Source organism: Phoxinus phoxinus (genome assembly GCF_949152265.1).
Source record: "Phoxinus phoxinus genome assembly, chromosome: 3".
Classification (NCBI taxonomy): domain Eukaryota; kingdom Metazoa; phylum Chordata; class Actinopteri; order Cypriniformes; family Leuciscidae; genus Phoxinus; species Phoxinus phoxinus.
This window is the reverse complement of record NC_136878.1, coordinates 40,159,760-40,184,472: the sequence shown is the minus strand read 5'-3', so window position 1 is coordinate 40,184,472 and position 24,713 is coordinate 40,159,760. Positions and strand designations below refer to the sequence as shown.

Sequence of the window (24,713 nt, the reverse complement as noted above, 5' to 3'; positions counted from 1 at the left end):
GGCACAAGTTGTGCGGAGCTGTTTTAAGCCCTTTGTTGAATAGTCTGTGATGCTAACATATCACGTAATGATTAGCGATGTTCAATTTGTGGACAAATCGTTCTTCTTCTGAGTCAAATCTTTTCCATGAATCCATTCAAATGGTCTCTAAACGCATAGGTTTGAGTCAACAACTCACTGACTCAGTGATCTGCATGTGAAACAGTTTTAATAAATAGCATTTTTTGTTAATTATTAATTAATTATATTAAGGCTCTAAATTGGTAATTTTTACATGTTTACGAAATATTTCTATTCATCAAACAATCCTGAAAAATGCATCATGGTTTCCTCAAAAATGTTCAACATTGAAATGTTTCTTGAGCAACAAATGCATATTAAAATTATTTTTGAAGGATCATGTGACACTGAAGACTGACAAGTCAGCATTGCCATCACAGGAATAGATTACATTTTAAAATATATTAAAATAGAAAATTCATTTTGCAAATTTGATATTTCACAATAATACTGTTATCAAATAGACTTTTTCAAAAACAATTCCTGTACAAACAATACAAACCCTGCACTTTTGAACAGTAGTAATTTGCAACAAATACCTGAATCCTTTTTTTTTTTACCTGAAACTGTTCAAAGGATTCGATACGTGCAAACAAGCCTGATTTCCCAACACTAGTAATGAATGTTAACAAGGAACATGAGCACATGGATGAAAAACAAGGATACACAGACATTACAAGGCTAAAATGTAATTATATTCATACGAACAGATGAAACCATTTTCATGCTTCTGAGACCACGAGGGCTGATATTACAACAACAGTTGTATTCATATTGAACAATTTGTACAGTCTATTACTTTAAACTTGTCCTGCGCTACAGATGTGAATGACAGCTCAAATAAAGCAACTTAGTAATGTTACTTTAAGCAATCAGAAATTCAAAAAACAAGTCTCATAGACTTATATTGAAGAAGGGAATATTATTGAGACTTATTGAGTATAGTATGACTTGGGCCAATAAGCAACCACCCTAGCAAATGCATGACATTACACTAAAATTCACCCAGAAAACCTGCGCCCTATAATTCCATATAGGTTTAGTTATACACCTACTGTATATCTACAGTGGCAGGAAGAACAATTGAACACCATGTAAGGAGAAATGTTCCTATTGAAATGTTGGGAGCGCTGGTTTTCCACTTCTGGGACAAACCACAGTGCTGGAGACATGACATCAGCTCTGATGTGTTAGCCTCATCTCTTATTCATGACACGTGGGCTGTCAATGCTTTAAATCATTGATTAGATCACAGATCCATCTTTGTAAGTAGTGTAGAGGTTAGTGGATTTTTAGAGTGGATTTTCACCTTCACGTCACCCTTATATTCAGAGCGGTTCTGTGTAAACAAGGAGTGTGTCATGTAGAGTAAGGACTTTCTGCACTTTTGTCAGGCTTTCGTTCTGCTTTGTTCTGGTTCAGTTAACAGGGCATGTTCATTCAACGGTGCATTCAATGCTAAAAAATAACATGTCAACATTTTTTGACTGAACATAAAAGACACAGAAAGAGTTTCTAGAGATATAAAGGATGCAAAGGACTTTCAAATCACCTCAGACTGTTCTTCGGCACGCGTGACCTCCTCCTGGAGCAGATTGTGGGCAGTCTGAGGGCTGTGCTTCTCCGTGAAGGCCTCTGGAAAAACCACAAACATTTAATCTCAGTCAGTTTCAATTCTCAACATGACAGTGGCTCAGAACTGTGAGGAGTGAAACTTATTTCTATAGATATCATTGTGACTCTGTAGCATCCCAGTTGCCCCGCTGCTGAATCTACTGCCCCACGACAACAAATGTGAAAGACAACACAAAATAATGTAGATAATACATAGACAACCTCCTGTTACATAGTGTAAATAAAGAATGTTTTTAGTTCATTGGTTGAACAGATTCACAAAAGACTCACTACTGAGTTATCATCTCATTTACCAAAATGAGCCGTTATCGATATCTTCAGGGAAAAAAAGTTTTGCATTGTGTATTTTATTTTGCAGTAATGATATTCACTAATGAACTAAAGGTTCACATGGAAATTGTACAAAAAATTCTCGCATGGGATAAAAAAACGACAGATAGGCTGAATAGCCAGACTTCACTCTTTGACAGTAGGTGGCGCTTACAGAGAAACAGAAATGCAAAATTGCAGCGGTACGCAAACTTCCGTTTCTAACACCAAGAGTACAGAGAGCCGGTTCTGGATTCTTCCTCTGCTATTCACTGTCGATTCTGCTGTATACGTGAGCGCCAGCTCTGAGCATGTGACCAAAGGCATTCATCTCATTAGTTGGCCAGTTTTCATTGCAGTGCGATGAAAAAGTAAACACCTCCTCATAAAACTGAAATTGAATATGAAAAATACAAGTTATTCAGTTACATTTAAAGGTAGGGTAGGCAATTTCGGAGAGGCTAGCAATAGCACGCTAGCTTTGAAAGCATAAGAAGCCACCCTTCCTTTACAGCGCTCTCTAAAGCCACACCTCTTCCAAAACACATGAACGCACACAGCAGAGTCTGCAAAGCCTAACGAGACAGCATTAAACTACCTCGTGTCTCAAAGCACATAACGTTACAATAATAATGAATGTAAACAACTTAGAGCGCTGACTTGCACCACAGATTCATTTCGGCGTTGATAGTGTTGCCAATTCAAGGTCAGCTCAGAGTAGAATATCACAGGTTGCCATGACAATTTTGTTTTTGTCAAAAGATTTAAAAAAATTGTGACACTAACACTGGTCAACATACATTATTTCTATCTGAACCAAAATCCAAACTCAAAAGGAATTAAGAATAGAATTGTGCAAGGCATATGCCAATGAAAGGGAAAAATACAACAATATACTATAGTTTTGAGTAACTTTACACTACACATAAATCATTACAATGTTATCATAATATAGCATAGATCATATTACGATGACAATATCATTGGAATCACTTTCAGAACAATTTTTTTCAAGCTGATAAATTATAAAAACATTGACAGCCAATCAGAATCCACCCAGTTTAAAGCGCTTGGTAATTTACGGTGACAGATGACATAACCGGACATAACAGATTACATAAGAGTTAACAGGTTGCTCACTAAGCTGTCAGTCTGTCAAGAACTGTTACACATTTAAACGTGCAAGCGTGCATGAGATTTAAGAGCTATGCATGAGAGGATTTCCAGAGAATAACTATCGTATGACTAAATAAAGATCTGAAACATGGTATGACTACACTTTTAAAAATTAAGGTTTTTTACTGGCATCTATGATTCCATTAAGAACCTTTAACATCCATGGAAACTTTTCATTCCATAAAAGGTTCTTTAAAGTAGAAAAAAGTTCACTGAAAGGTTCTTTGTGGAACCAAAAATGGTTCTTCTATGGCATTGCTGTTAAAATCCCCTTTATTTTAAAGAGGCCATATTATACCCTTTTACAGTGTCTTGATTTAGTTTTTAGGGTCTATTACAATAGGTTTTAATGCTTCACGGTAAAAAAATAATAATTTCACACACCTTACATTGTTGCAGCACCTCTCTTTTCAATCTATGAAGCCCCTCTTTCCGAAAAGCTCAGTGTGTGTTCTGATTGGTTGGCTTGACCAGTGTGTTGTGATTGGTCAACCGCTTCGAGCGATTCGAGCGTATTTCGGAAATGTCACTTGCCTTACCATAACCACGAGACTCAACACACTAATGCAACTTAAACAGGCCTGACATGCACGTTCCCAGAAGAAAACTCAAGACTACAAGGGGGACTTCCGAAACCGTGTACACTGATATAGAGAATAACACCTTTTGGAGTGACTTTGTGCTTTGTAACTTTTCAGAACTTTTCACACTCAAACAGCAACATTACACACTAATGCTAAAAACAAATGTAAAAAAGCTCAATAGGTCCTCTTAAAAAAAGTGTACTTTTGTGGTTCTTTTGGTGCATGTTGTAATAAATGGAACATTAATGTAATAAAAAAACCTTCAGCTGACAGTGTCCCGCTGCACAAACAGATCTCTCAGGGGCTGGTAACTGTGCCAGCAGGACAAAAGAACGACACAACAGTGCATGAAAACATATCGTGAGTGTGTTCAGCTGTGAAGAAGCTCCACGGCTTGAGTCTTTGTGTAAAGTGCAGGACTGAAGCTGCACTCAGGTCTCTTTACAGTGTTATTGCAGGGCCCTGAGGGCGAGGGTGGACGCAATCACTTTCTGTTAGCTCATGTCCACTGATGAGAGTGAGGGGCTCGGGACCTCTAAGTGTTGTGCTGGGGTTGCTATGGCAACCGGCAATTATGCTAATGTGCAGATGTGTTGAGTCCACAGGGGATGTGAAAAGCTGAGCTAGTGGCCATTGAGGGCATGGACAGGTCAAGGCAATGACACCATTTGCGCTCCAATAAGCCAGAGCAGATCCCCAAACAAACCTCTATTACAGGATGTAAATGCTCTTGGGAAAATGACTGTGGAGGCACCATGGTACAATGAAGGTATCAGATGGTAATTATAATGGTACTGTATGATTATCATAATCTCCAGCATGGCATCCCAACACTGTACAAAAATGCTTATTTTAATTAGGAAAATGTTTAAAAGTACCAGTAAAAAGTTATTAACTGTACCATTTATAAAGTGAAACATTACAGTATATATATAATTTAATTTGAAAAAGTATACATTTCTTAATTAATAATGGTATGCTTGGTAATAATGGTAATGACAAAATTATTACATATAACAATTTTTTTTGTGTAGTGACCAAAAACATGACAACACCATAATACCACGTCCAAATAGCCATGGCAATACCATTTTTCTATTGAAGCATACCATTATTATACCATTGCCATTCCATTCTATATAATCTATATGAGATTCTCCCACTGACTCATATATGATGAGCTTCATCCTTAATTCCTCTTGTCACTACGATGGATTGATGCCAACACTCTCTCGGATCAGTCAGGCACACGCCTTGCCAATAACTCACAACAAAGCCTTTTATATGTCCTGCTCTCAGAACATGAATAATCAAAGGCCCACTATGTCACATGCATTAGTGTGTATCTGTACGTTGTGGCCCTGTGACTGCTGAGGCATGTCAGCGTGAGCGAGGGGGGAGTGGCACACCACGTGCATGACCCCGGAGACCCACGCGATGAAACGGTAATGGAAGGCGACAGACAGCCAAACAAACACTTGGGGAGCAGCTGTGGGTGACCTACATACTGGGGAGAAGCCATGTAGATGTGCTGCGGGGCGTCCGTTCCACGGCAAGAGGGCTACTGGAGCCAGAGATATGACCTGGGGCTTCTGGGACCTCGCAGTCACAATGGCTACTGATGGATATGAAGCTAAGGACCCAACGCTATTATTGTGACATGTCAGATCACAGTCCTCTGCTTGAAGTGGTCACGTGGATCCAAAACAGAAAAACAACATTGAGATTTCAACCAATTAGATGCATGAATGAAATGCCCAATCAGAGAAAGAAAATCATCATTCATCTGAGCTGACCTTCAGAGATCAATAGACCAGAGAAAGGTTCTGCCCTCCTCCCTCTCCATGAATACATAATGCTAATTGATTTCATTGAGTGAACACAATTGTTTTGTTCCAAACTAAAGGTCTTTTGACGTCTGACTTTAGAATTCTGTTAGCATTTTTAAAAGAAATGCATTCATATTGAATGTCTCCGGAAGGGGAAATTGTTTTTTTTCTCACGTAAAAAAAAGTACACTTTAGCATCATTTCAAAAAGAGTACTTATAACGGAAATAACGTACTTTCTAAGAATATACTTGGAGGAAAACAATGTTTTTGGTCACTTAATTGCATGTTAATTTCAATTAAATGTAAATACTATAGTTTAAATATATGAAATGCAATGAGCTGAACTTCCACTTTAAGTAGAATATGTAATTTCATAATTACCTCTATGTCTTATAATCAAGCACGTATGCTTTGATGTGTTAAGTCAACACTTCAAAATAAGTGTACTTATTTAATGATTTAAAAACTACTTTAAAGTAAAACCTTTAATTTGACATAATTACAATGTAATTACTTATTTAAAGTACACATTCAATACAATTAAGCACACTTTTTCACAAAGGAGTCCTTAAGTGCTGGAGCAATGATGTATTTTTGTATTCATATTCAAATTTCTGATCTAGCCAAGTCAGAAGTGTGACAAATGAAAACAGCATAATCTATTCATGCCGCACTGCATGCTGGGTACCTTCATAGTACATATGCACTGTAGAAATACAGTATGATATTGTAGATTTTACAAGACATTTCCAAGAGTGCAGTTAGATACAAGAGAAATCCTACTGTGGAAGTAATGCAATTAATAACCTGGAATATACTGTAATTTCATGCTAAATATTATATATTTTCAGTTCATTTGATATGTGCTTTTGTCATGTATACTATTATAATATTTAGAACTAGCTTTTATTGTTATATTTGCAGTTCTTTTTAATTTTAGTTTAACTTTTAGTAATTTTGTTACGTGCTTTTTCTATTTAACTTTAGCTTTTCATCTGATATTTATATTTAATATTTGTTTTATATTTTTATAATTTTAGTTAACAATAACAACACTATATCAATAGCCTAAAAACTGTTATTGCCGCTTCCAGTGGATGTAAATTAACCTGATTTTACTTGTTCACAATCAGTTAATAACCTACTTTCTTTTTTGTTTAATAAACAAAAAAATTTGTCATGCCAATAAAGCCTTTTGAAGTGAATTGAAACCTAATTATTTTTATCTAGCTAGGTGAGTATCCTAATTATTATGTCAGTAAAATATGCATGAGCATGTCTCTAAGCACAAGATATTAGCTCAAGCTCGTGAATGATTAATTGAGATAAATGAAAAATGAGAAATAACAGATTCTCCAAGTCTTAAGCAGTGAAATGGACTTACCATGCAAGACTCAGTGGACCAGTCAATTTTTCAACTCTACACACCCTGTCAACCCAAGTCACATGTCAATGGATTGGACTCATTACTATGCACGGAAGGAAAATGCTATTTACACAAGGACTTCTGTCAGTGTAAAGCAACCTTGAAACGCAACACTTTTTGTTGGTGGCGCAAGCTAATGCTGCTGTGTCATCACATCATTCATTCATTCAAGAATATTTTCACTTTCTATAACTCACCTTTTCTTTCTATAAAAAAATGCTGTGTACTGCTGCCACAATGATGAACGGTATACAAGTACAAGAGTGACAACTGTTTGGAATAATTGATTATCTGAAATTTGCTCCGCACAGTTTAGCTCACGTTGGCTTCGTTTAACGGAATTCTTGGCACAGCTTATTCTAATAGGCTTGATAAATGTGTGAGCATATACACAGGAAAAGTTGAAACGCTCTCTTCTCTGCAAGCGTGTGCGCACACACTCCCTCACTTCCTGTCAAAATAACAGAACGGTGGGTGTTCTTTTGTGGTCTTTACAGATAAATACCACCGGCTGCTTTCCTGTCATCAGAATGAAAGGAATAACTTCAGACGGCGTATGTGCCCCGTTGGGTTTGCACGCGAAAACCTGCACATCACATCCTCTAAAAGGCTAGTACAACCAAATCTGTATCAATCAGTTTGCTGTAAAACACAAAATAATAAAAAAGGGGGGAAAAAACGGCATGACAGGCATCAAAATGAACCATTAAAGCAGTCCATATGACTCATGCACTATATTCGAAGTCATTATTCACTGATTTAGGAGAAAGTAATCGAGGTTTGGAACAACATGAGGTGGAGTAAATTGTCAATTTTCACACTTCTCCTTGATCAAACAGACATCTGCTTCTGCACAGCAATACTCTGTTCAAGTGTCACTTCTGATGTAGAATTAGAGAGGGAAGTAGTACGCCAGCGCCCTTCTGAAGAATGTACTTGTGGAGGCCTTTTGTTCAGGTTTTCCTCGGGTCAAAACAGACAATGTGAGGACGCCACGCAAGCCCAAACACAGGGATGCAGGTGCCTGAGGAGACCTTTCTGGGTAATTAAATGCTTGACAGATAGGTCAACACATGTTTTCTTCAAAAAAACAAAAAACAAACAAAAAAAGCCAACAGACTCAACATCACTAAATGTCTTTCAACAATCTTGTATGAGCACTAATCGACTCGACAAAAATAGAGACTAACAAAAAAGTACTACCGCATTATGCTTTTTGAACATGCATCGTGGTTCATTGTAGTCGAGATTTGGAACATCTAAAATTGTATATATTTAACATTTTATATATATCATTATATACACTACCGTTCAAAACTTTGGGTTCAATAAGATTTTCTTTTAAAAAATGAATACTTTTATTCAGCAAGGACACATTCAATTGTTTACCGTCACACTTTTGATCATTGTTACAAAACCAAATTTCCAATTAATATAATTTGTATTCTATTTGTAAGTCACTTTATAAAAAAGTCTCTAACTCTAAATGTAATTGCTGTTCTTATGAACTGTTATTCATCAAAGAATCCTGAAAATAAAATCTATCACAGTTTTAACAAAAATATTAACCAACATCTTTGCCATCAAAGGAATAAAATATATATTTTAAATACATTAAAATAGAAAACAGTTGGTGAGCATAAGAGACTTCCTTCAGAAGCATTAAAAAAGTTTTACTGACCACAAACCTTTGAACGGAAGTGTACGTGACACCACTATTAATCTATTAATACATTATTATATTACGCACGTTCATTAAATACCGTCCTTCTGCTAAACAAAACAGACATACTGTATAGCCTAACATTTGAATAGCTGTCCTGTATAGGTCATCCATATAGTAAACAGGTGTTTCAAATCATAGCATTTACTATATTATCATGCTAAAACTGATGCAACAGGTATTAGATACAGTGTTACAAAATGTATTATTAAGACTGTCTAATACCTAGTATATTAAGGTGTTACCATTGAACTTTTTTTTAAAGGGGAGCAAACAATCTACCATATTACAGTTTATGCTTATTAGTCAGATTTGTTTTGAACATATTTGAGCTATTTCCCTAATATTCAGCAGTGCATTTAGTTTTCCTCCCATTCAATGTCACTGAGCTTAAGCCAATGTGAAAGAGTCAAACAGAAATGTCAACATAATGTATCAAGTTTATTTTTTCTAAGGGCTTTTGGCATGGAGTTCCCAGTTTGGGTTGGATTCTCAGGAGATTGATTTCAAAAGAGGCCCCTTTCCCCACTGAGTGATTAAGGCCTCATGTGTGTGGTAGCTCAATGGACCTAATCCAGCTTTGATAACTGCCCCCTGCATTCAAACACTGAGAGACGGCCAGAGCGACTTCACATCCTGTTAATTACCAACTCCTCCATCAGTAAGAACTATGCGCTCTTACAACGTTCCCCGGCCTCTTCGGCTCCCCCAACATGCCCTGGCCCTGTGATTTACAGGCACTTTGAGACAAAGATGCCCTTTTCTCACTCGCAATTATGGCTAACCCCCCTCTGGAGGGTTTTTTTTTTGTAAAGGGTGGAGCGGTTGACAAGCAGTTTGGTGAGATTTCTGAGGGTATGTGTTGAGAGGTCAATGATGGGGTTGTAGTGAGTGTAAAAGGTCATCAGTTCGGGCCTCGGGTAAGCGGTGTCGTTACGCTAGGTTAACAACAAAAGGGCACTCATGGTGCTCTTTGCTTTTGAAGCAGGATGGATAGTGTGTCGTATACCAGCGCCGTGTCACCCTCCAGAAAATGTACAGGTCAAGAATGTGACATTGACCACATGTGAGGGGGAACAGAAGGATTAGAAGCATATTTGCCGAAAGCATTAGAAGCAAATGGGAAAATCTGAGTGGGAACAAATCCACCCCAACATGGTAGCGCCGGGACTTGTATCATCAAGCTAGAATTCCTATCAAGAAACTAGTAGTGCACCTTCCAGAGCCAAATTCTTCTCCTAACGTCTGTCGCTGCCACAGCGTATTACGCAATAACTCGCAAGCCTCTGAGCCACAACTTCGGTCTCAGCTGATGGAGCAATCCAAAGGTTTTTCATTCTTGCTTTTGGCTCTAACGAAATGAGAATCAGATGTTTGCTGTTGGGGGGGAACAATCTCTCCCACCCATCCGGCTGCAGCTGGAGGCACTGGTACATGTGCACTTCATGGTGACAGGAAGGTGAACATTCCACCCTCCTTCCGTCACTGGCCGGCAGCTGCAAGGGCGAAGAAAAAAAAGGTCCTGTGAAACAGCGTTTCTCGAGTGGACCGTTGCCCGTGTGGCCATGGAGATGGGAATTTCCTGTACAAGCTCTGTCAGAGCGTGTAAGCGGACTAGCAGATATCTCCGCTGATCTTTTGTTGCTCTGTCGGACACCGAAGGAACCCCACCGTCTCCTCCTCTTTTCTGCCCGCTCACGACAGTTCAATTTCCTGCTGGCATTTCACTCCGGCAACTTTTTTTTCATCAATCTCTCTCAAGACTTCGGTTCCCAGACGCTGCCGGCTTCTCGGGTGAAGGGGTGGGTTCGGCAGGTTGAGACGTTCTGACTATCAGATGAATCTCTGCCTTTTCTTTGAAAGGCACTGGAGGTGGGGTCTCAAACAAAAGCCCTTTCATATGGATTTGCATCACTAGTTAGGCTGCACAATGGTGAGGAGGGGCCAAAAAAGTCAACAAATAATTCATATGGGCTTCTTTGGTCAAAAGGGCTGGAATGCGGGCCCAAAAGCACAGTGAGTGGGTTGATGTTGTGGGCTACAGCGGAAATATACAACCTCACTGTACATGAATTAATGCAAAAAGGAGGAAAAGCCTAATCTCGAAGTCTGTAAAGCTACCACATGCCTAAATCATTGATGCACACAGCAGGTTGCGAGGGTGAATACACCAAACAGGCCAAGAGCGACGGCGAAGCAACAATTCCAGAGAAAGACTTGCAGAGTTCCAACGTCTTCCTCTGAGGTCCCAGCTGGGCTACTTCATTTAAGCAGTTTCCCTTGCAAACATCACAACAGATACTTGTTGTTTGACTTGGCCTAAACACACAGAGAAGCAAATTAACTAAACATTTGCACCACTTGTGTGGAATTTCACTAACCACCCACATTCCGAGACGCTAAATACTCTTAAATGGAGCTTCAACAAGTTTATACTCATTCAGTTTAATTCATTGTTATTCTCTTAGAGCAAAAACATGGCTCAATTGTAACCTATTTAAAATAGTCTCATTATAGATCTTATTCACAAAGCTCAAAGCTATTTGCCAGCTGTAATTAAAGATGTGCATGTTTTAAATCACGTTCCACGCACAATTTCATTTAAATAAGATGCTTGCGTACAACTTCTATTTAATCACAGCAGCACAAATGATGATGAAGCAAGGTTTCACAACAATATTGTTTTTTCCTCCTGATAACCAAGATGGGCCAGTTGCTTTCCCTGCAATAATTTTCACTGGCACACCACAAAAGGATGACCTATTTTTATTTCAATTTTCAATCTGTCATGGCCCTGTAAACCCAGCAAACTTTCACTTTTGCATGATATCTGCTAAAGTAAAACTGGAAGGTATGTTACATAACTATTCATGAATCCTTGTTTACCTGGAACAAATTTCTCCCACAGGAATTACAGTAACGCTCATAATCAACGCCAGAAATTCATCCACCCAGAAAAGTAGTCAAACCTCAAAAGGCAGAGATAGGCAACTTCTCAGAACTTCAATCACACACATTTTTTACTGATTAATTCTGGTCTTTGCATATGGACATTACTGAGTTTAAATTCCCAAACAGTCTTATAAGTGCCCTGCTATAAACTTGTTTTTGTTTGTTTTTCCAAACTGAAGTTAAACTAAAGTCTAAGTTATTCTCTTCAAATTAATTCTCCTTAGTTTAATAAACATTCAGAACACTGTGACTATTTAACCACCGAAAAGAGTCAACACTCAAATCCTGACCGAGTATCGTTATGAACTCTGAAGCCTAAAATAATAAAGAAAACAATAATAAACGATGATTTCTAACCCACAAGCGCTCTGTTGTACAAGCTGATAATCGACATGCGATGTCAGCGGGCCAATAAAAAAGATGGGCCGTGAGAAACTATCATGCTGAGCGTTCAGCCAAGAGAGGAAGACCAAAGGAGAACACAATAATATTTCTCTTATTCTGGCCACGCTGAGAGAAAAAGGAAAACAAGTCCCTGTGAACCCACGAGGAACTGTTTGGGAAGTGAAACCTGAGCACCTTAAGTACGTCTGGTCCAGATGAGGGCAGTTATTCCTGGCTGGTGTTGAAAAGAGGTGGGAAAGCCAGGTGGGGACCTTGTGGCCCCAGACCACCCCTATGGGACCTGACCGCTACACTCCACCCTGGTGAGGGTGCGATGGACGGTAACACCGCTCCAGCGCTGGGGATATCGCAGCTGGACGGATCCAGCCATAGGTCAACCATTGTCAACCATTCTCGCCTTGAATAAGTGAGGAGCTCCGGATGTCAGGGTGTGTTATTATGGAACAATGTTGCCTGGTGATATTGAAATATTACCACCAGAAGCACACGACAGCAGTGTCCCGATGCTATTCTTAAACTACTTAGTCAACAGCCGGTGTATCATCATCAGGTATCAGTCATCAGATTAGCGACAAGCTTAAATGAATGTGTCTAACATTGCTTAAATCTGGGGAGGAGCACAGAATACTTTTTTCCCTGAAAATGCGTTCTGTCCGGACACATTTGGGTTGAGCTCACATTTTAAACAAAGCCTAACCAGAGAGGCAGCACAAAAAACGCAGGGTGGGCCGGAGTATGTGACTGGAGCAGTTCTATAATCACTCCACGCTCATCATATTAGAAGATCAGAACTATTAGACTATATAACACGACTAGGGCAGGGCAATATGGGCAAAAATATTATCGCAATATTCTCATATAATTAGATATCGTAATATTCATTTCATAACATTAATGTGGAAGGAAGAGGATTTTGTTTGTTATATCTTAAGGCGAGACACGGCAGGCAAAAACATCGTTTTTTTGGGGGGGGGGGGCTTTTTGTCTTCAATAACATGTCTTCTTTCAGACTTGAGGTGAAAAAAAGTCGAAAATACACATTTAGGTCTTTATTTTACTATACTTTGTCTATTTGCGTCTGTATTTTTCTCCAAAATTCAACAAAAGTTGGCGTTCTAAATCAACGTGCTGCTCCGCGGTCTCTGTCTGCTTCCTTTAATCTCACACACCGCTGGAAAGCTCTCTCTCTCCTGTACAATGCTGTTGGATCCAAATATGGTTATTTCCTTTTTATCAGAAACCAATCGTGAAAGTACAATGGGCATTTAACTCTAAAAGCGAAATCTCATTGGCTGATGTCAATTTCTGACAACCTGATTGGTTCAGATGCATCACGTGACGTGCTCTGACATTTAGATGTGTGTTTTTGACAGTTTTTCTGTTCAGTTTAAGGCCATAAATGCTGTGTTTATAAGTTTTGATGTGATTTAGGTGGTTTGTATTGTTGTTGCTAATGATTTGATGAGATATTGTGTCTGTAAATAGTTGTTTCCACTAAAAAAGTATGAATTTTTACATTACAAATGTCATTCTCCAGTATAAACATCTCAGCCTATGTACACCAAACTTTCTAGTTATACACTTAGCAGTATTTTGAAGATATATTCAGAGGGATTTGTTAATAAATCATTCCTGGTCTGATTTATGTGACATTTTAATTAAAAAAATTTGGCAACAATTATTTTTTTAAGGCTATGGACAGTATATTTTGATTTCCTAGGTAATGAAAGCATATATCCTGAAATACCTCTGAACATCTTTTTTCATCTTGTGTGTAATCAAAATGAAAAAATAATTTTGCACCTGGCTTTATCATATGTTCAGATCTATCTACCAAAAATATATGCAAAATTGTGCATATATAATGAGATAATGCCTAATTTGCATATTTAAACATACAAATTTCAAGAACTTGTAATAATTTTTTTTATGTATTACAAAACATCCAATGTGTATAGAACCATGAGGAAAATGAGGAACGCCTGGTGTAATTTCACAGCATCACTTTCACACAAGTTAAAACCCTAATCTTTCACTCACCAAGTCGGCTTTGCTTTTCCCTGCAGGCAGTGGTCAGCTTTGCCAGCTCCTCGTACTTTGCAGCCAATCGCAGCTTGCCATTTTGAAGATGGGGGCGATTTGAAAGGCTGTCTTCTGCAAGACTCCGATTGGTTACTAACAAGGTTTCCCTGTCCAGCTCGAGTTCCTGGAACTGAACACAAATCTTAATTATTCGTCACTCAAGAAAAAAAATAAGAATGGAAACAACAAAGACTGCATCTTTACAAATACCATCTAAAAACACAAATTAATCGATTCTACAACCTAAAGAAAGACCAAAATGTGTTAGTCAGTTTTGAGTATCACAGGGAGAAACCATTAAACATGTCTACTACTGTACATCAAAGTCCATTTCTTGTGTATTCGATCTTGAAGGGAGTTCACACTGCTTAAAAACTAGCTTAAATCACAGAAGGTCACCAAGTACTAGCTTTCCAGCTTAACTGCTGTACCCACTGTATCAGGTGACGGATCAAGCAAGCCACTTGCTTTTTGGTGCCAAGGACCCCCAAATATGATAAGGGACCTGCTTCCAAAATTATAAAGGCAGCTACATATGCACTGTACATTTGTATTGTGTGTGCACAAATAGCAAATGTGATATTATAAAGTCAACATTAAGTGGTTAAAATATTACTAGAAACTAGAAAAGGTAAAGTTTAGTAAAGTTTGATGACTTGACAAAGCATGGCCTAAAAGTATGAAATAGTTTTAAAAGTTTGAGGTTTGATATTGTAAGAGAAAAGCAGAAAGAAGGTGTCAGATGAAGACCTCTTAGACAGGCCATATTAGTCCACTTCAGACCCCATTAGACCCCGAGAAACCATATCAAACCAGTTCAATTACTATTATAAACCTATTAATTATTATTATTACCATGTTTCTTAAAGGTGCTGTATGTAATTTTTGACTACTAAAGCATTAAATTACCATAATATGTTTGCAGAAACTTAGGAAACATGCTAAGTTCACATATTTGTTTATCTGAAAAACGAGGCTGACTGCTACAGACCGTTATTTTACTTTGAAATGTGCGTTCCGTGTCGGAATATCTGTTTTTGTTTTGGTCTATGTGATTCCGCACGCTGCTAATTTACCCAATAGTATTTCGACATCCCGGGTTCCCAGTTGGTGGAAAACACAGCTTATTACAGCCATGGAAGCCGACAAACGAACTGGGTCAGAGATCGGAGATTCTACCCGACCTGAAAAGCCTCAGCCTCCATCTAAAATATATTTGCATATTAGAACATATTAAAACGTGGATAAATCAACTCAAAGTGTGTAAGTCTTCTTGCCTTCCATTGTCAATTGCGCTCGCTCCTGTTGCGTGTGGAGGAGGGGCGCGGGAAACAACTGTCTCCAGTATTTTTAATGTGGACTGAAGAACCTGTCAAATATACCTGTTAACTGTCAATATTACATACTGCAACTTTAGGTGTGGTCACATTTTTCATTGCTCGGCGAAATTTCACGATCAAAATTTAAAGGCTGTCATTCCAATCGGAACATGTGCAATTAGAAGTTTGAAGTGAGAGTGCAAATTTTACATACTTTTCAGTTTAGTCACATGAATTCACCACACCGACTAACAGAAAGCTGCTTGTTTTGAAAGTGAGTTCTATGTGAGCTGTACTTTATACAACACTGCTACACTATTGACAAAAAAACTATTTTGTGAAATGTAATCTAAATCTAATGTGAATACCTCAATAGTTAGTATTTCTTAACGCATGTTTTGTAGGCATTGCTAGCATAATTTAACATGTTTTAACACACAACAAGTATTGGCATGTTACTATAATGTTCCCTTTAGGACAACATATCCTGTTGCTTGTCACGGTTGCATCATTTACAAGAGATCGCTGGAAGAGACAGCTTTTATTTCTTGTGGTATATTTATCACATTGTGCTTAGATAGGGCCAGATTTACTAAACAGGGCAAATTAGCATGAGAGCGCAATTCCAAAAAAGTGCAGATGGGAGTGGAAAGTTCAGCATGTCATCTACTGACAACACGCAAATGAAAGAACACAGATGCAGCCGGAACATTTCCATAAAGACCAATGCAATCTACCAATGGCAGCCGTTATTGGCCGTTACATAATGGCGCAAATACCAGTAAATTGACTAGCGCAAGCCTTAGTAAATCACCTTGCGTGATTCATTTAAATACTCTCCTCCCATAAATGTTGCATCTGAAAGGGAAACTCCAACAAATGCATATGCAAGTTCAGCTGCAAAAATAACTGTGAATAAAAAAGATTTTTATTTGTACATAGCTACTGAAGTAGCACGTTCCACTGTGGTGTTTTTTACTCATTTGAAGCAGATGAACCTTAATTTCAATGTAATCCTGTATAAGGCCGCTAAGAATGCAGCTCCTCATTCAAGATGGCCATCAAGGTCAAACCACATAAGTCAGGAATGCAAGAACACAGAGAACTCACAATTTTATTCAGGAATTATGAGCCGTACAGAGTGAGTGCGAAAAATGCAACTCAATACATCAAATCCTCAGGGGTCATATGAGGTTAGCTTAATATGCCAGGCACAGAATCCATGAACGTGTTCAAGTGAGATTGAAGGAAATCTAAGAAAGAGAAAATAATAGCCTCCAGCTTTTTACTAATGGGACTGAAGACTTTAGCTAATATGTTTGATTTGTTGAGAAAAGCTCCTTATGTTTCATGAGAACAGTGAGATCTGGGAATATCCGTGTGTGAACAAAGAAATTCAACATTTAGCTTTAAGACTGGGTAAAGATTTCCAATTAATCATAATCTTCATTCGAACAATTTCCATATCAATTAATCAAATAACTCTTAAGAACTGGTTCTTTTTTTAAACTTAAATGTAAAAAAGTAAAAGTGACATGTGAAGGCTAAAGTATGGTAACCCATACTCAGAATTTGTCCTCTGCATTCTAACCCATCCAAGTTAGTGCACACACATTAGGAGTAGTGAGACGTGAACACACACACACACACACACACTGCAAAGCGTAGACACACACACACACACCCGGAGCAGTGGGCAGCCATTTTTCCCGATTGGGAGCGATTGGGGGTTTAGGTGCCTTGCTCAAGGGCACCTCAGTCATTTCCTGCCGGTATTGAGAATCGAACCCACAACCTTCGGGTTACCAGTCTGACTCTCTAACCTTTAGGACACGACTGCCCCCATACAGCATTTGTGGTGCAATTCATGAACAAATGACTCAATGAACTGGATATTTTTAGTGAATCAAAACATACAGTAGCCAATGTGGTCCAATTCATGAACGAATTAGTCTTATGAATTGGTTCTTTAGTGAATAAAAACATATAGCAAAGATAGTCTAGGGCTGTAAACGATTAATCACGATTAATCGAATCCAAAATAAAAGTTTGTGTTTACATAATATATGTGTGTGTATTGTGTATACTGTATAATTATTTTGTATATATAAATATACACACATGCATGTATATATTTAAGAAAAATGTGTTATTTATATATAAAATAGTTCTATTTTTATATAAAATAAATCGTATAAAAATATATATGCCGTATATAAATGCAAATATTTCTCAAATATATACATGCATGTGTGTGTATTTATATTAGGGATGCACCGATGTATCGGCCGCCGATATTTATCGGCCGATTTTTGATTAATTTAACACCATCGGCATATCGGCAAAAGCATGAAAAAGGCCGATTTTTAGTTTATTAATGTAAGAAGTAATCAAATATGAGTTAATGTTGTTAAATAAATAAATATTGGATAGCAAAAATCACCTCTGAACGTTGTCATGTTGTCTTATTGTATTTTTTTTATCATTGTGCCTCTCTTATAATGCTGGTCAGATTAATGTTAAATGGATCCAATCCATGTTCAGTGAAAATAATTTGATGCAGAAATAAACTAGCTAGTACTGAATAGTATTGTATGCAAGTGACAAATATCGGTATCGGTATCGGCCAGTAGTTGTTTGTTGAAATCGGTATCGGTATCGGCCAAAAAAAATCCTATCGGTGCATCCCTAATTTATATACACAAAATAATTATACACAATACACACACATAGAGGGCCCTATTTTGACGATCTGAAACGCAAGTGTCAAAGTGCAAAGCGCAAGTAACTTTGTGGGCGGATCCCGGCGCTGTTGCTATTTTCCCGGCGGGATAAATGACTCTTGCGCCTGGCGCAAATCTAAAAGGGGTTGGTCTGAAGTAGCTTCATTATTCATAGGTGTGGTTTGGGCGTAACGTGAAATAAACCAATCAGAGCGTCCTCTCACATTCCCTTTAAGAGCCGGCGCGCCTGTTCCGTGGCGGATCGCTATTAACGGCGGATTTGCCGGCGCACGCCAGGAGCGGTTCACAGCCGAGGAAACCGACGTTCTCATCAGGGCTGTAAAACACAGAGAAGTGACATTGGGGATGATGGGAGAAACCCACCCAAATTAGCTTCGGTTAAAAAGGCGTATAATTTGGGTAGTAAATGTGTAGCCTAATCTAGATTTTTATTTTTATTTTTTTTATCTAGATAGATCTTTTTCACATCTTCATGGACACAACAATGATTTCCCTCGTGTGTTAATATTTTTCCTTGTAATAATGTATGATTTGCAAAAATGAAAACTGCTGCATCTTTTTATATTAGAGAATCAAAGTGGATGCGCGTTAACATTATGGCCAAGCACGCGCCCTTAAAATACCATATCACTAACGCGCAACGCGCCACTGTCTTTAGACTGTTTTTTTCCTGGTCAATGGCGCAATTGCTTTCTAAAACTGGAAAATAGCACCATGGAAGTTTTGCGCCGGAACACGCCTTCTCTTTGCGCTGAACCGCCCCCGCGAGCGCAAGTTCATTTCCTAATTTACCGACGTGCGTCTGTGGAGGGAAAAGTTGGCTGTGCGCGGGTGCAAAATAGGAATGATACATGCGTCGGTGTTCAAAGTCAATTGCGCTGGGTGCAAGATAGGGCCCATATTATGTAAACACAAACTTTTATTTTGGATTCGATTAATCGCGATTAATCGTTTACAGCCCTAGTCAAAGTAGTCCAAATCGTGAGCAAATTAACTTATACCAGTTATTTTTAGAGAATAAAAACATACAGCATGGCCAAAGTAGTCCAATTCATGTACAACTGACTCTTTTGAACCAGTTAATTTAGTGAGTTAAAAACACACTGCACAACCAGTGCAGTTCGATTAAAAAACAAATGAGTCATTCAATTATTCAAAAAGACTTAGGAGGATAAAAACTTAGGAGATTGACCATTTTAATCAGACTGGTGGAACCTTTATTAATTTAACTTACTGAATCTGTGGTTATGGAATCAAGTTATCATTACTTACACTTACAGTGATACATTTTAATATATGATAACCGTTTTACTCAAAAGGCAATTGAAAGCTTATTTTTTGGTAGTGTTCATTCAAATCAATTGAACTGCATAGTTTGGGCCACCAAGTTAGAAGGTTATAGCAGAAGCTGAGAGAGAAGTTTTTTCATACAAGCAAAATGTATATTTTACTTGAAATATAATCAAGACGATTCACAAGCTTGTGAATTGGGAAATGTATAACCAGTCTTACTAAGATTCTGCTTTATTCATATTTTAGGAGTGATTTTATCTCAAGGGCAAGGCCCAATACATGACTGTGACAAGAGGGCTTATGGCTCAAGGTCAAACCACACGTAATATGAGAGAAAAAATACATGATGGCATCACAAACAGCAACAGGGTATTTTGGAGGTAAAGACCTCACTCACCACAATTGAATTCTTTCTGAACGCCACTAAATATTGACATTCAACAACATTTCTGTAAAAGCAAGTTTATGATTTCCAGATGAAAGTGACTGAGCATTCTTTCAGTGATTTGCCATTGAAAAGGGGACAGCCTGGAGCGCCAGTGGAGACAATGCTCGATTAAGCAACCGCCTCAGTCTACCACGTCTTGCTTAATTACAATAAAACAAGGTTCCATGACGAAATAATCCTTTTGGAATGGCTGCTGGACAACTCTGTCCACATGTCCTTTTAAAAAAAAAAGCACCATTATTTGCTCTGACCGTCTTGCATGACATGGCCCAAGACCACTCTCTAACCATAGAGGGAAAAGGAGAGACAAGTCCAAACCAATGTCCTCATGGAAAGCATTCGCAAAGGCCCAGACATCAGTCAAAACCACAGACCCCTACTTTCACTGTAAGTGAGGGTTTGGGTCATAACAGAACTTCATTTTTCTCCTCCTGTAGCTGCAATGAATATTAACTGCCAGTTTTATGCATTTCAAAACTTAGGGAACATTATGAAGACGGAGTCTGCTTAGTCAAGCATATAAGAGGATTAATGATTCATTCGCTCAACGAATATGAGAATTTTGCCTTCCTACTTAATGCTGTGTGAGACCCTCAAACATGGTGGTGATATTCCCACTGGTGGCACATCTATCTTCTGAAGACGATGAAACTGGAATACTTGAGCTGCTTAGAATAACTCAAAAGAGCATACGTGATCAGAACATGGTTAAGGTTATGTGAGGTTCTTTTTGTTTGGAAATAACTTCCAATTTTTAAGGTCAATTGCTTGGTTCAACTATCGACATAATTGCTATTTACACAGGGACGTTCCATCAACGCCTCAAGAGATGGTTGAATGTTTCTCTTTAGAGACAACTTCTCCGGAATGGTGGAGCACAGAACGAGCAGATAATCATTTTCTAATTAAAGGATTATTATATACAGTATAAGCAATGTAAATATTCAGAACTAATCCCTCATCAAATTGCAGATGGAAAATGTCAAGCAGTTTTTTTGATCACATAATGCTAAGTGATTGCAAATTACACGCATCAGTTCTGCATGGCGAATTGAGCCGTGAATAGTAAAACGCAAACACATGAGATGTCTATGCTGTCCTAGATTGACATCCTTCCATTTTTTAGGGGTGAGTGCAAAGTTTAGGCCTAAGATTTAGAGTTTGGTCCAAAGGGTCAAGTTTTTGTTGGTTTTCGCACCATTAGGCCCTGCCCTGTCATTTTTTCAACAAAAAGTTAATTTTCTCGATGGAAAAATCTTAATTTACCAATTAAAAATGAATATTGTATTTTGAAAAATATTTTAGTTATTTTAAGTAAATATATTTAATTGTATTAAATATTTTACCAGTGCCCAATTCTTTCTTAAAAGCATGAAATGGCTGAAAAGGGCATTTTACGACCTTTAGATCATTTGCTTGGTTCCGAAAAAGGCAATAGTTGAATAGTTACAATGTTGCATTTTATTCTTGATTAATTTTGCTTTCACAAGGCAACATTTCAAAGCGTATCAAAATGTTTATGCAAGTCACATGTGAATAAAACTGGACAGAGTGCACCTCTTTATGTTCCAGGATTCTACTAATAGTGTCAACCATCAAGATTGATTGACAAGAGAATGGCAATCGAGGCTTCATCGGAACAGTATTCGTGCAACTTTTTTTAGAGAATTGCAATTACACAACAATTTAAAGTAAACAGGCACTCTTTGGTTTACTGCAATGTCCTCTCCAACAGAATCAGACACATTTTCCATTTGTTCGTCCATTGGGCACTGCTTTCTCACCACAACCAAAGCACTCCAGAGTAGGGTTGGGACTCGAAAATCAATTCCAATTCCAGAAACAGATACTTCAGGTCAGGAATTGGATACTTAAAATTTCAATTCCTGTGTGCATATTTCAATATGATTGTAAACTATTCAAGCACAAGAAGACACGAAAGAGAACTCAATTTGGCAATTATGCACTGGTTTCTTAGCTGCACACACATCTAATGCAAGTCTTCTCTCATACAGAGTGCGAATAATTAATTGAGTTCTCTTGCGTATTGTCTTGCGCTTGAACGGACCAATACACAAAAATACACAAAATTGTGTCAAAATATCCCCATAAACAGTCGGTTTTGTCTTAAGTGAATGTAAACAGTTGAGAAAGAGATCGATTGTCTATGACTATATTGGATTTGTGCATTAGGTATTAAAGTGACAGCAGTCTAATAAACCTGCTGCCGTCTATCATTAATGTTATTTAAAGAACTAAAATCACTCACTGATCTTGACTGAATAACTTTTGTAACTTATTATCGATAAGCAGAATCGGAATCGCTATAATTCAAATTATACCATACAGAGTTCATTACAATCACGCCAATTGTTTCTTTCCGATTTAGAATGTGCAATTGCAGAGTTCATATATGCCTAAATGAGCACAAATAAAGGAGAAAACCAGGTTCTGAAACAAATGGTGCATACAAGCCTGGTGTGAAAACACCCTTAGGGCCCTATCATACTTCCGGCACAATGCAGTGCCAAACGCAACGCAAGTGTTTTTTGCTAGTTTCAGCCCGACGCAGTTCTCATTTTCAACGTCCTTGTTTAATTAGCAAATGCATTTGCGCCCATTTGTGCGCCCTTGGGCGTGCTGGTCTGAAAACAAGGTGTGTTCAGGCGCATTGTTGGCGGGTTGCTATTTTGAGGAACAGAAACAGACTGCTAACCTGGTTCAACCAGACTCTCGTACATTTCATTTGTACAGAGAGTCTGGCCTCTCTCTATTGACAAGTGGTAACTTCCTTGAAGGCGGGTACTCTGTTGAAGTTTAAAACTATTGGATCTGCCCAGAGTCACTCTGGATCTGCCATAATCAATCGCTAACGTTTGGTCGTGACGTAGGACGACTCAAACTAGCGCACAACCTCAACGTCATCATTCTCAGCCACTCCATTAATTCGCTGATTGGACCGGTAAAAAATTGACCAGAGAAAACCCAAGAATACACCACAATCCCAGACGAAATACTGAAGGAAAATGAAAATTGAGCGGAAGTACGTAGGAGGGCGGAGCCAGGCTAACAGACTGCGGCATTGACCAACAAAAACCTGGTCTAAAGTCAATGGCACAGTATTTTGTTTGTCATTTAAAGAGCGCGTTAGTAATGTGCGCCTATAGGCGGGTCCACAACGGGCGAACACTCTGCTTATTACACACACAGGGACGCTCAGCAACACACAGACATGCCAAATAAAAATAAAATGATTACAATGTAAAATATTAATATTGTTTACATAAAGATATGGTGGAATCCGGCTTGTCCCGTAGATGGTCTGCTCACGCGCTTTAACCTCGGGAAGGGAAGGGGAAATTACACTCTGATTGGCTTTTTGCACGTTATGCCACAAACACACCCATTACTCATTTAGAGAATAGAGACAACCCTTTTAGACCATGTATGAATTGTATTCTTAGCATTCTGAGGCACCATTAGTGTGTGTCTTTTCTATGATCAGTTCATTTTCAGATCAACTACTACAACTATATTGCCCCTTCGAATACTGAACTCTGCTACCGCTATGCAAGAATGCACAGTAAGTATGTACAACGGGACCACTCGAATGCAATGTGGAGGCCAAGTATTCATGTCTGCATAGTGTAAAGTTTCCTACCATTTGTCTTGATTTAGGAGTTGGTTGTGTTTAAGATTAGGACTAGAGTTAAAAGCTATGATTGTTTGATAATGGATGCAGATCCAGGAACATGTACTCCTTGGGAAAATCATGTGGTGCAATTTACACCACAAACTAAAACATGATAGATGTTACTTGTTTCATGACAGGACCAAGCAGAGGAAGACTACAAGCTCTCAGCTCTCATTAACAGTTTTACATTACTCCAGGCCACTCCAACCAGGCAAGCATTTCCATGGTTTCACAGCAAACAAAGAGAACACTATCTTTCCAAAGAGTCACTTAAAGTTTCATAATCTATTTAAAGATGATACAGATGTTGTCGACCACTAAATGAGGGTATGATCAGTGAAGGATCGTTTAAATTCCTGCAGAGCCATTTTGGGGTTCTTGACAAGATGATAAAGGATTTGGGTAATGAATTGGATATGGGTTGTCACAGATTTTCCTACAGTGCATTCATGATCCAAAGTGAGGCTTTGGCAGAGATGGCGTTCTTATCTCTCCTGCAAACCTAATCTGTTTGCATTTAACACCCAGAAATTACACTCACTCTGATGCTCTGCTTAACAATTATGACTGCTCAGTGGGACTCAGTATTCATGTAATCTTTTTGAACTACACATGGAGGCAAAAGTATGAATATTTATCTTGTATTCTAAATAAGATAATCATATCCCAAAACATGCTGTGCTAAATATGCATGGTGGCATGTCTGTTTTCTTGAGATTTGCTAAAAAAATTATTTTAAAAAATAGGACAATAGCAGCTTCTAACTCTTATTTTTTTGGTCACACTTTAAGGACCACTTGAAATTGCTTGATGAGTGCAGTTTTATTTCTAGTGTTGTCAAACTTCTTATTTCTTATTTCAATAGGAAATATCTCAAGACATATCAAAGTGTTTGTCCTTTTTGCAGCAAAACTTAGATCGCAGACAAGAACCATGGCTGCGTTCGAAATCGCATACTCTCTTAGGTAATTATTTTGAATATGTAAATACTTCACGACTACTAAAAAAGTATGTTCTATATATTATGAATGT

General features: G+C 38.2%; 1 protein-coding gene across 1 annotated transcript in view; it reads right to left on the bottom strand.

The window, feature by feature from the left end:
- The window catches only part of vps37d (VPS37D subunit of ESCRT-I), a 40,102-nt gene that overhangs the window by 9,115 nt on the left and 6,274 nt on the right, over positions 1–24,713 (bottom strand). Inside the window, exons 2-3 of the mRNA XM_079607366.1 lie at positions 14,142–14,313; positions 1,613–1,695 (exon numbers count right to left, since the gene is read on the bottom strand). Coding sequence (XP_079463492.1) covers positions 1,613–1,695; positions 14,142–14,313 — 255 coding nt within the window. The remainder of the gene's footprint in view (positions 1–1,612; positions 1,696–14,141; positions 14,314–24,713) is intronic.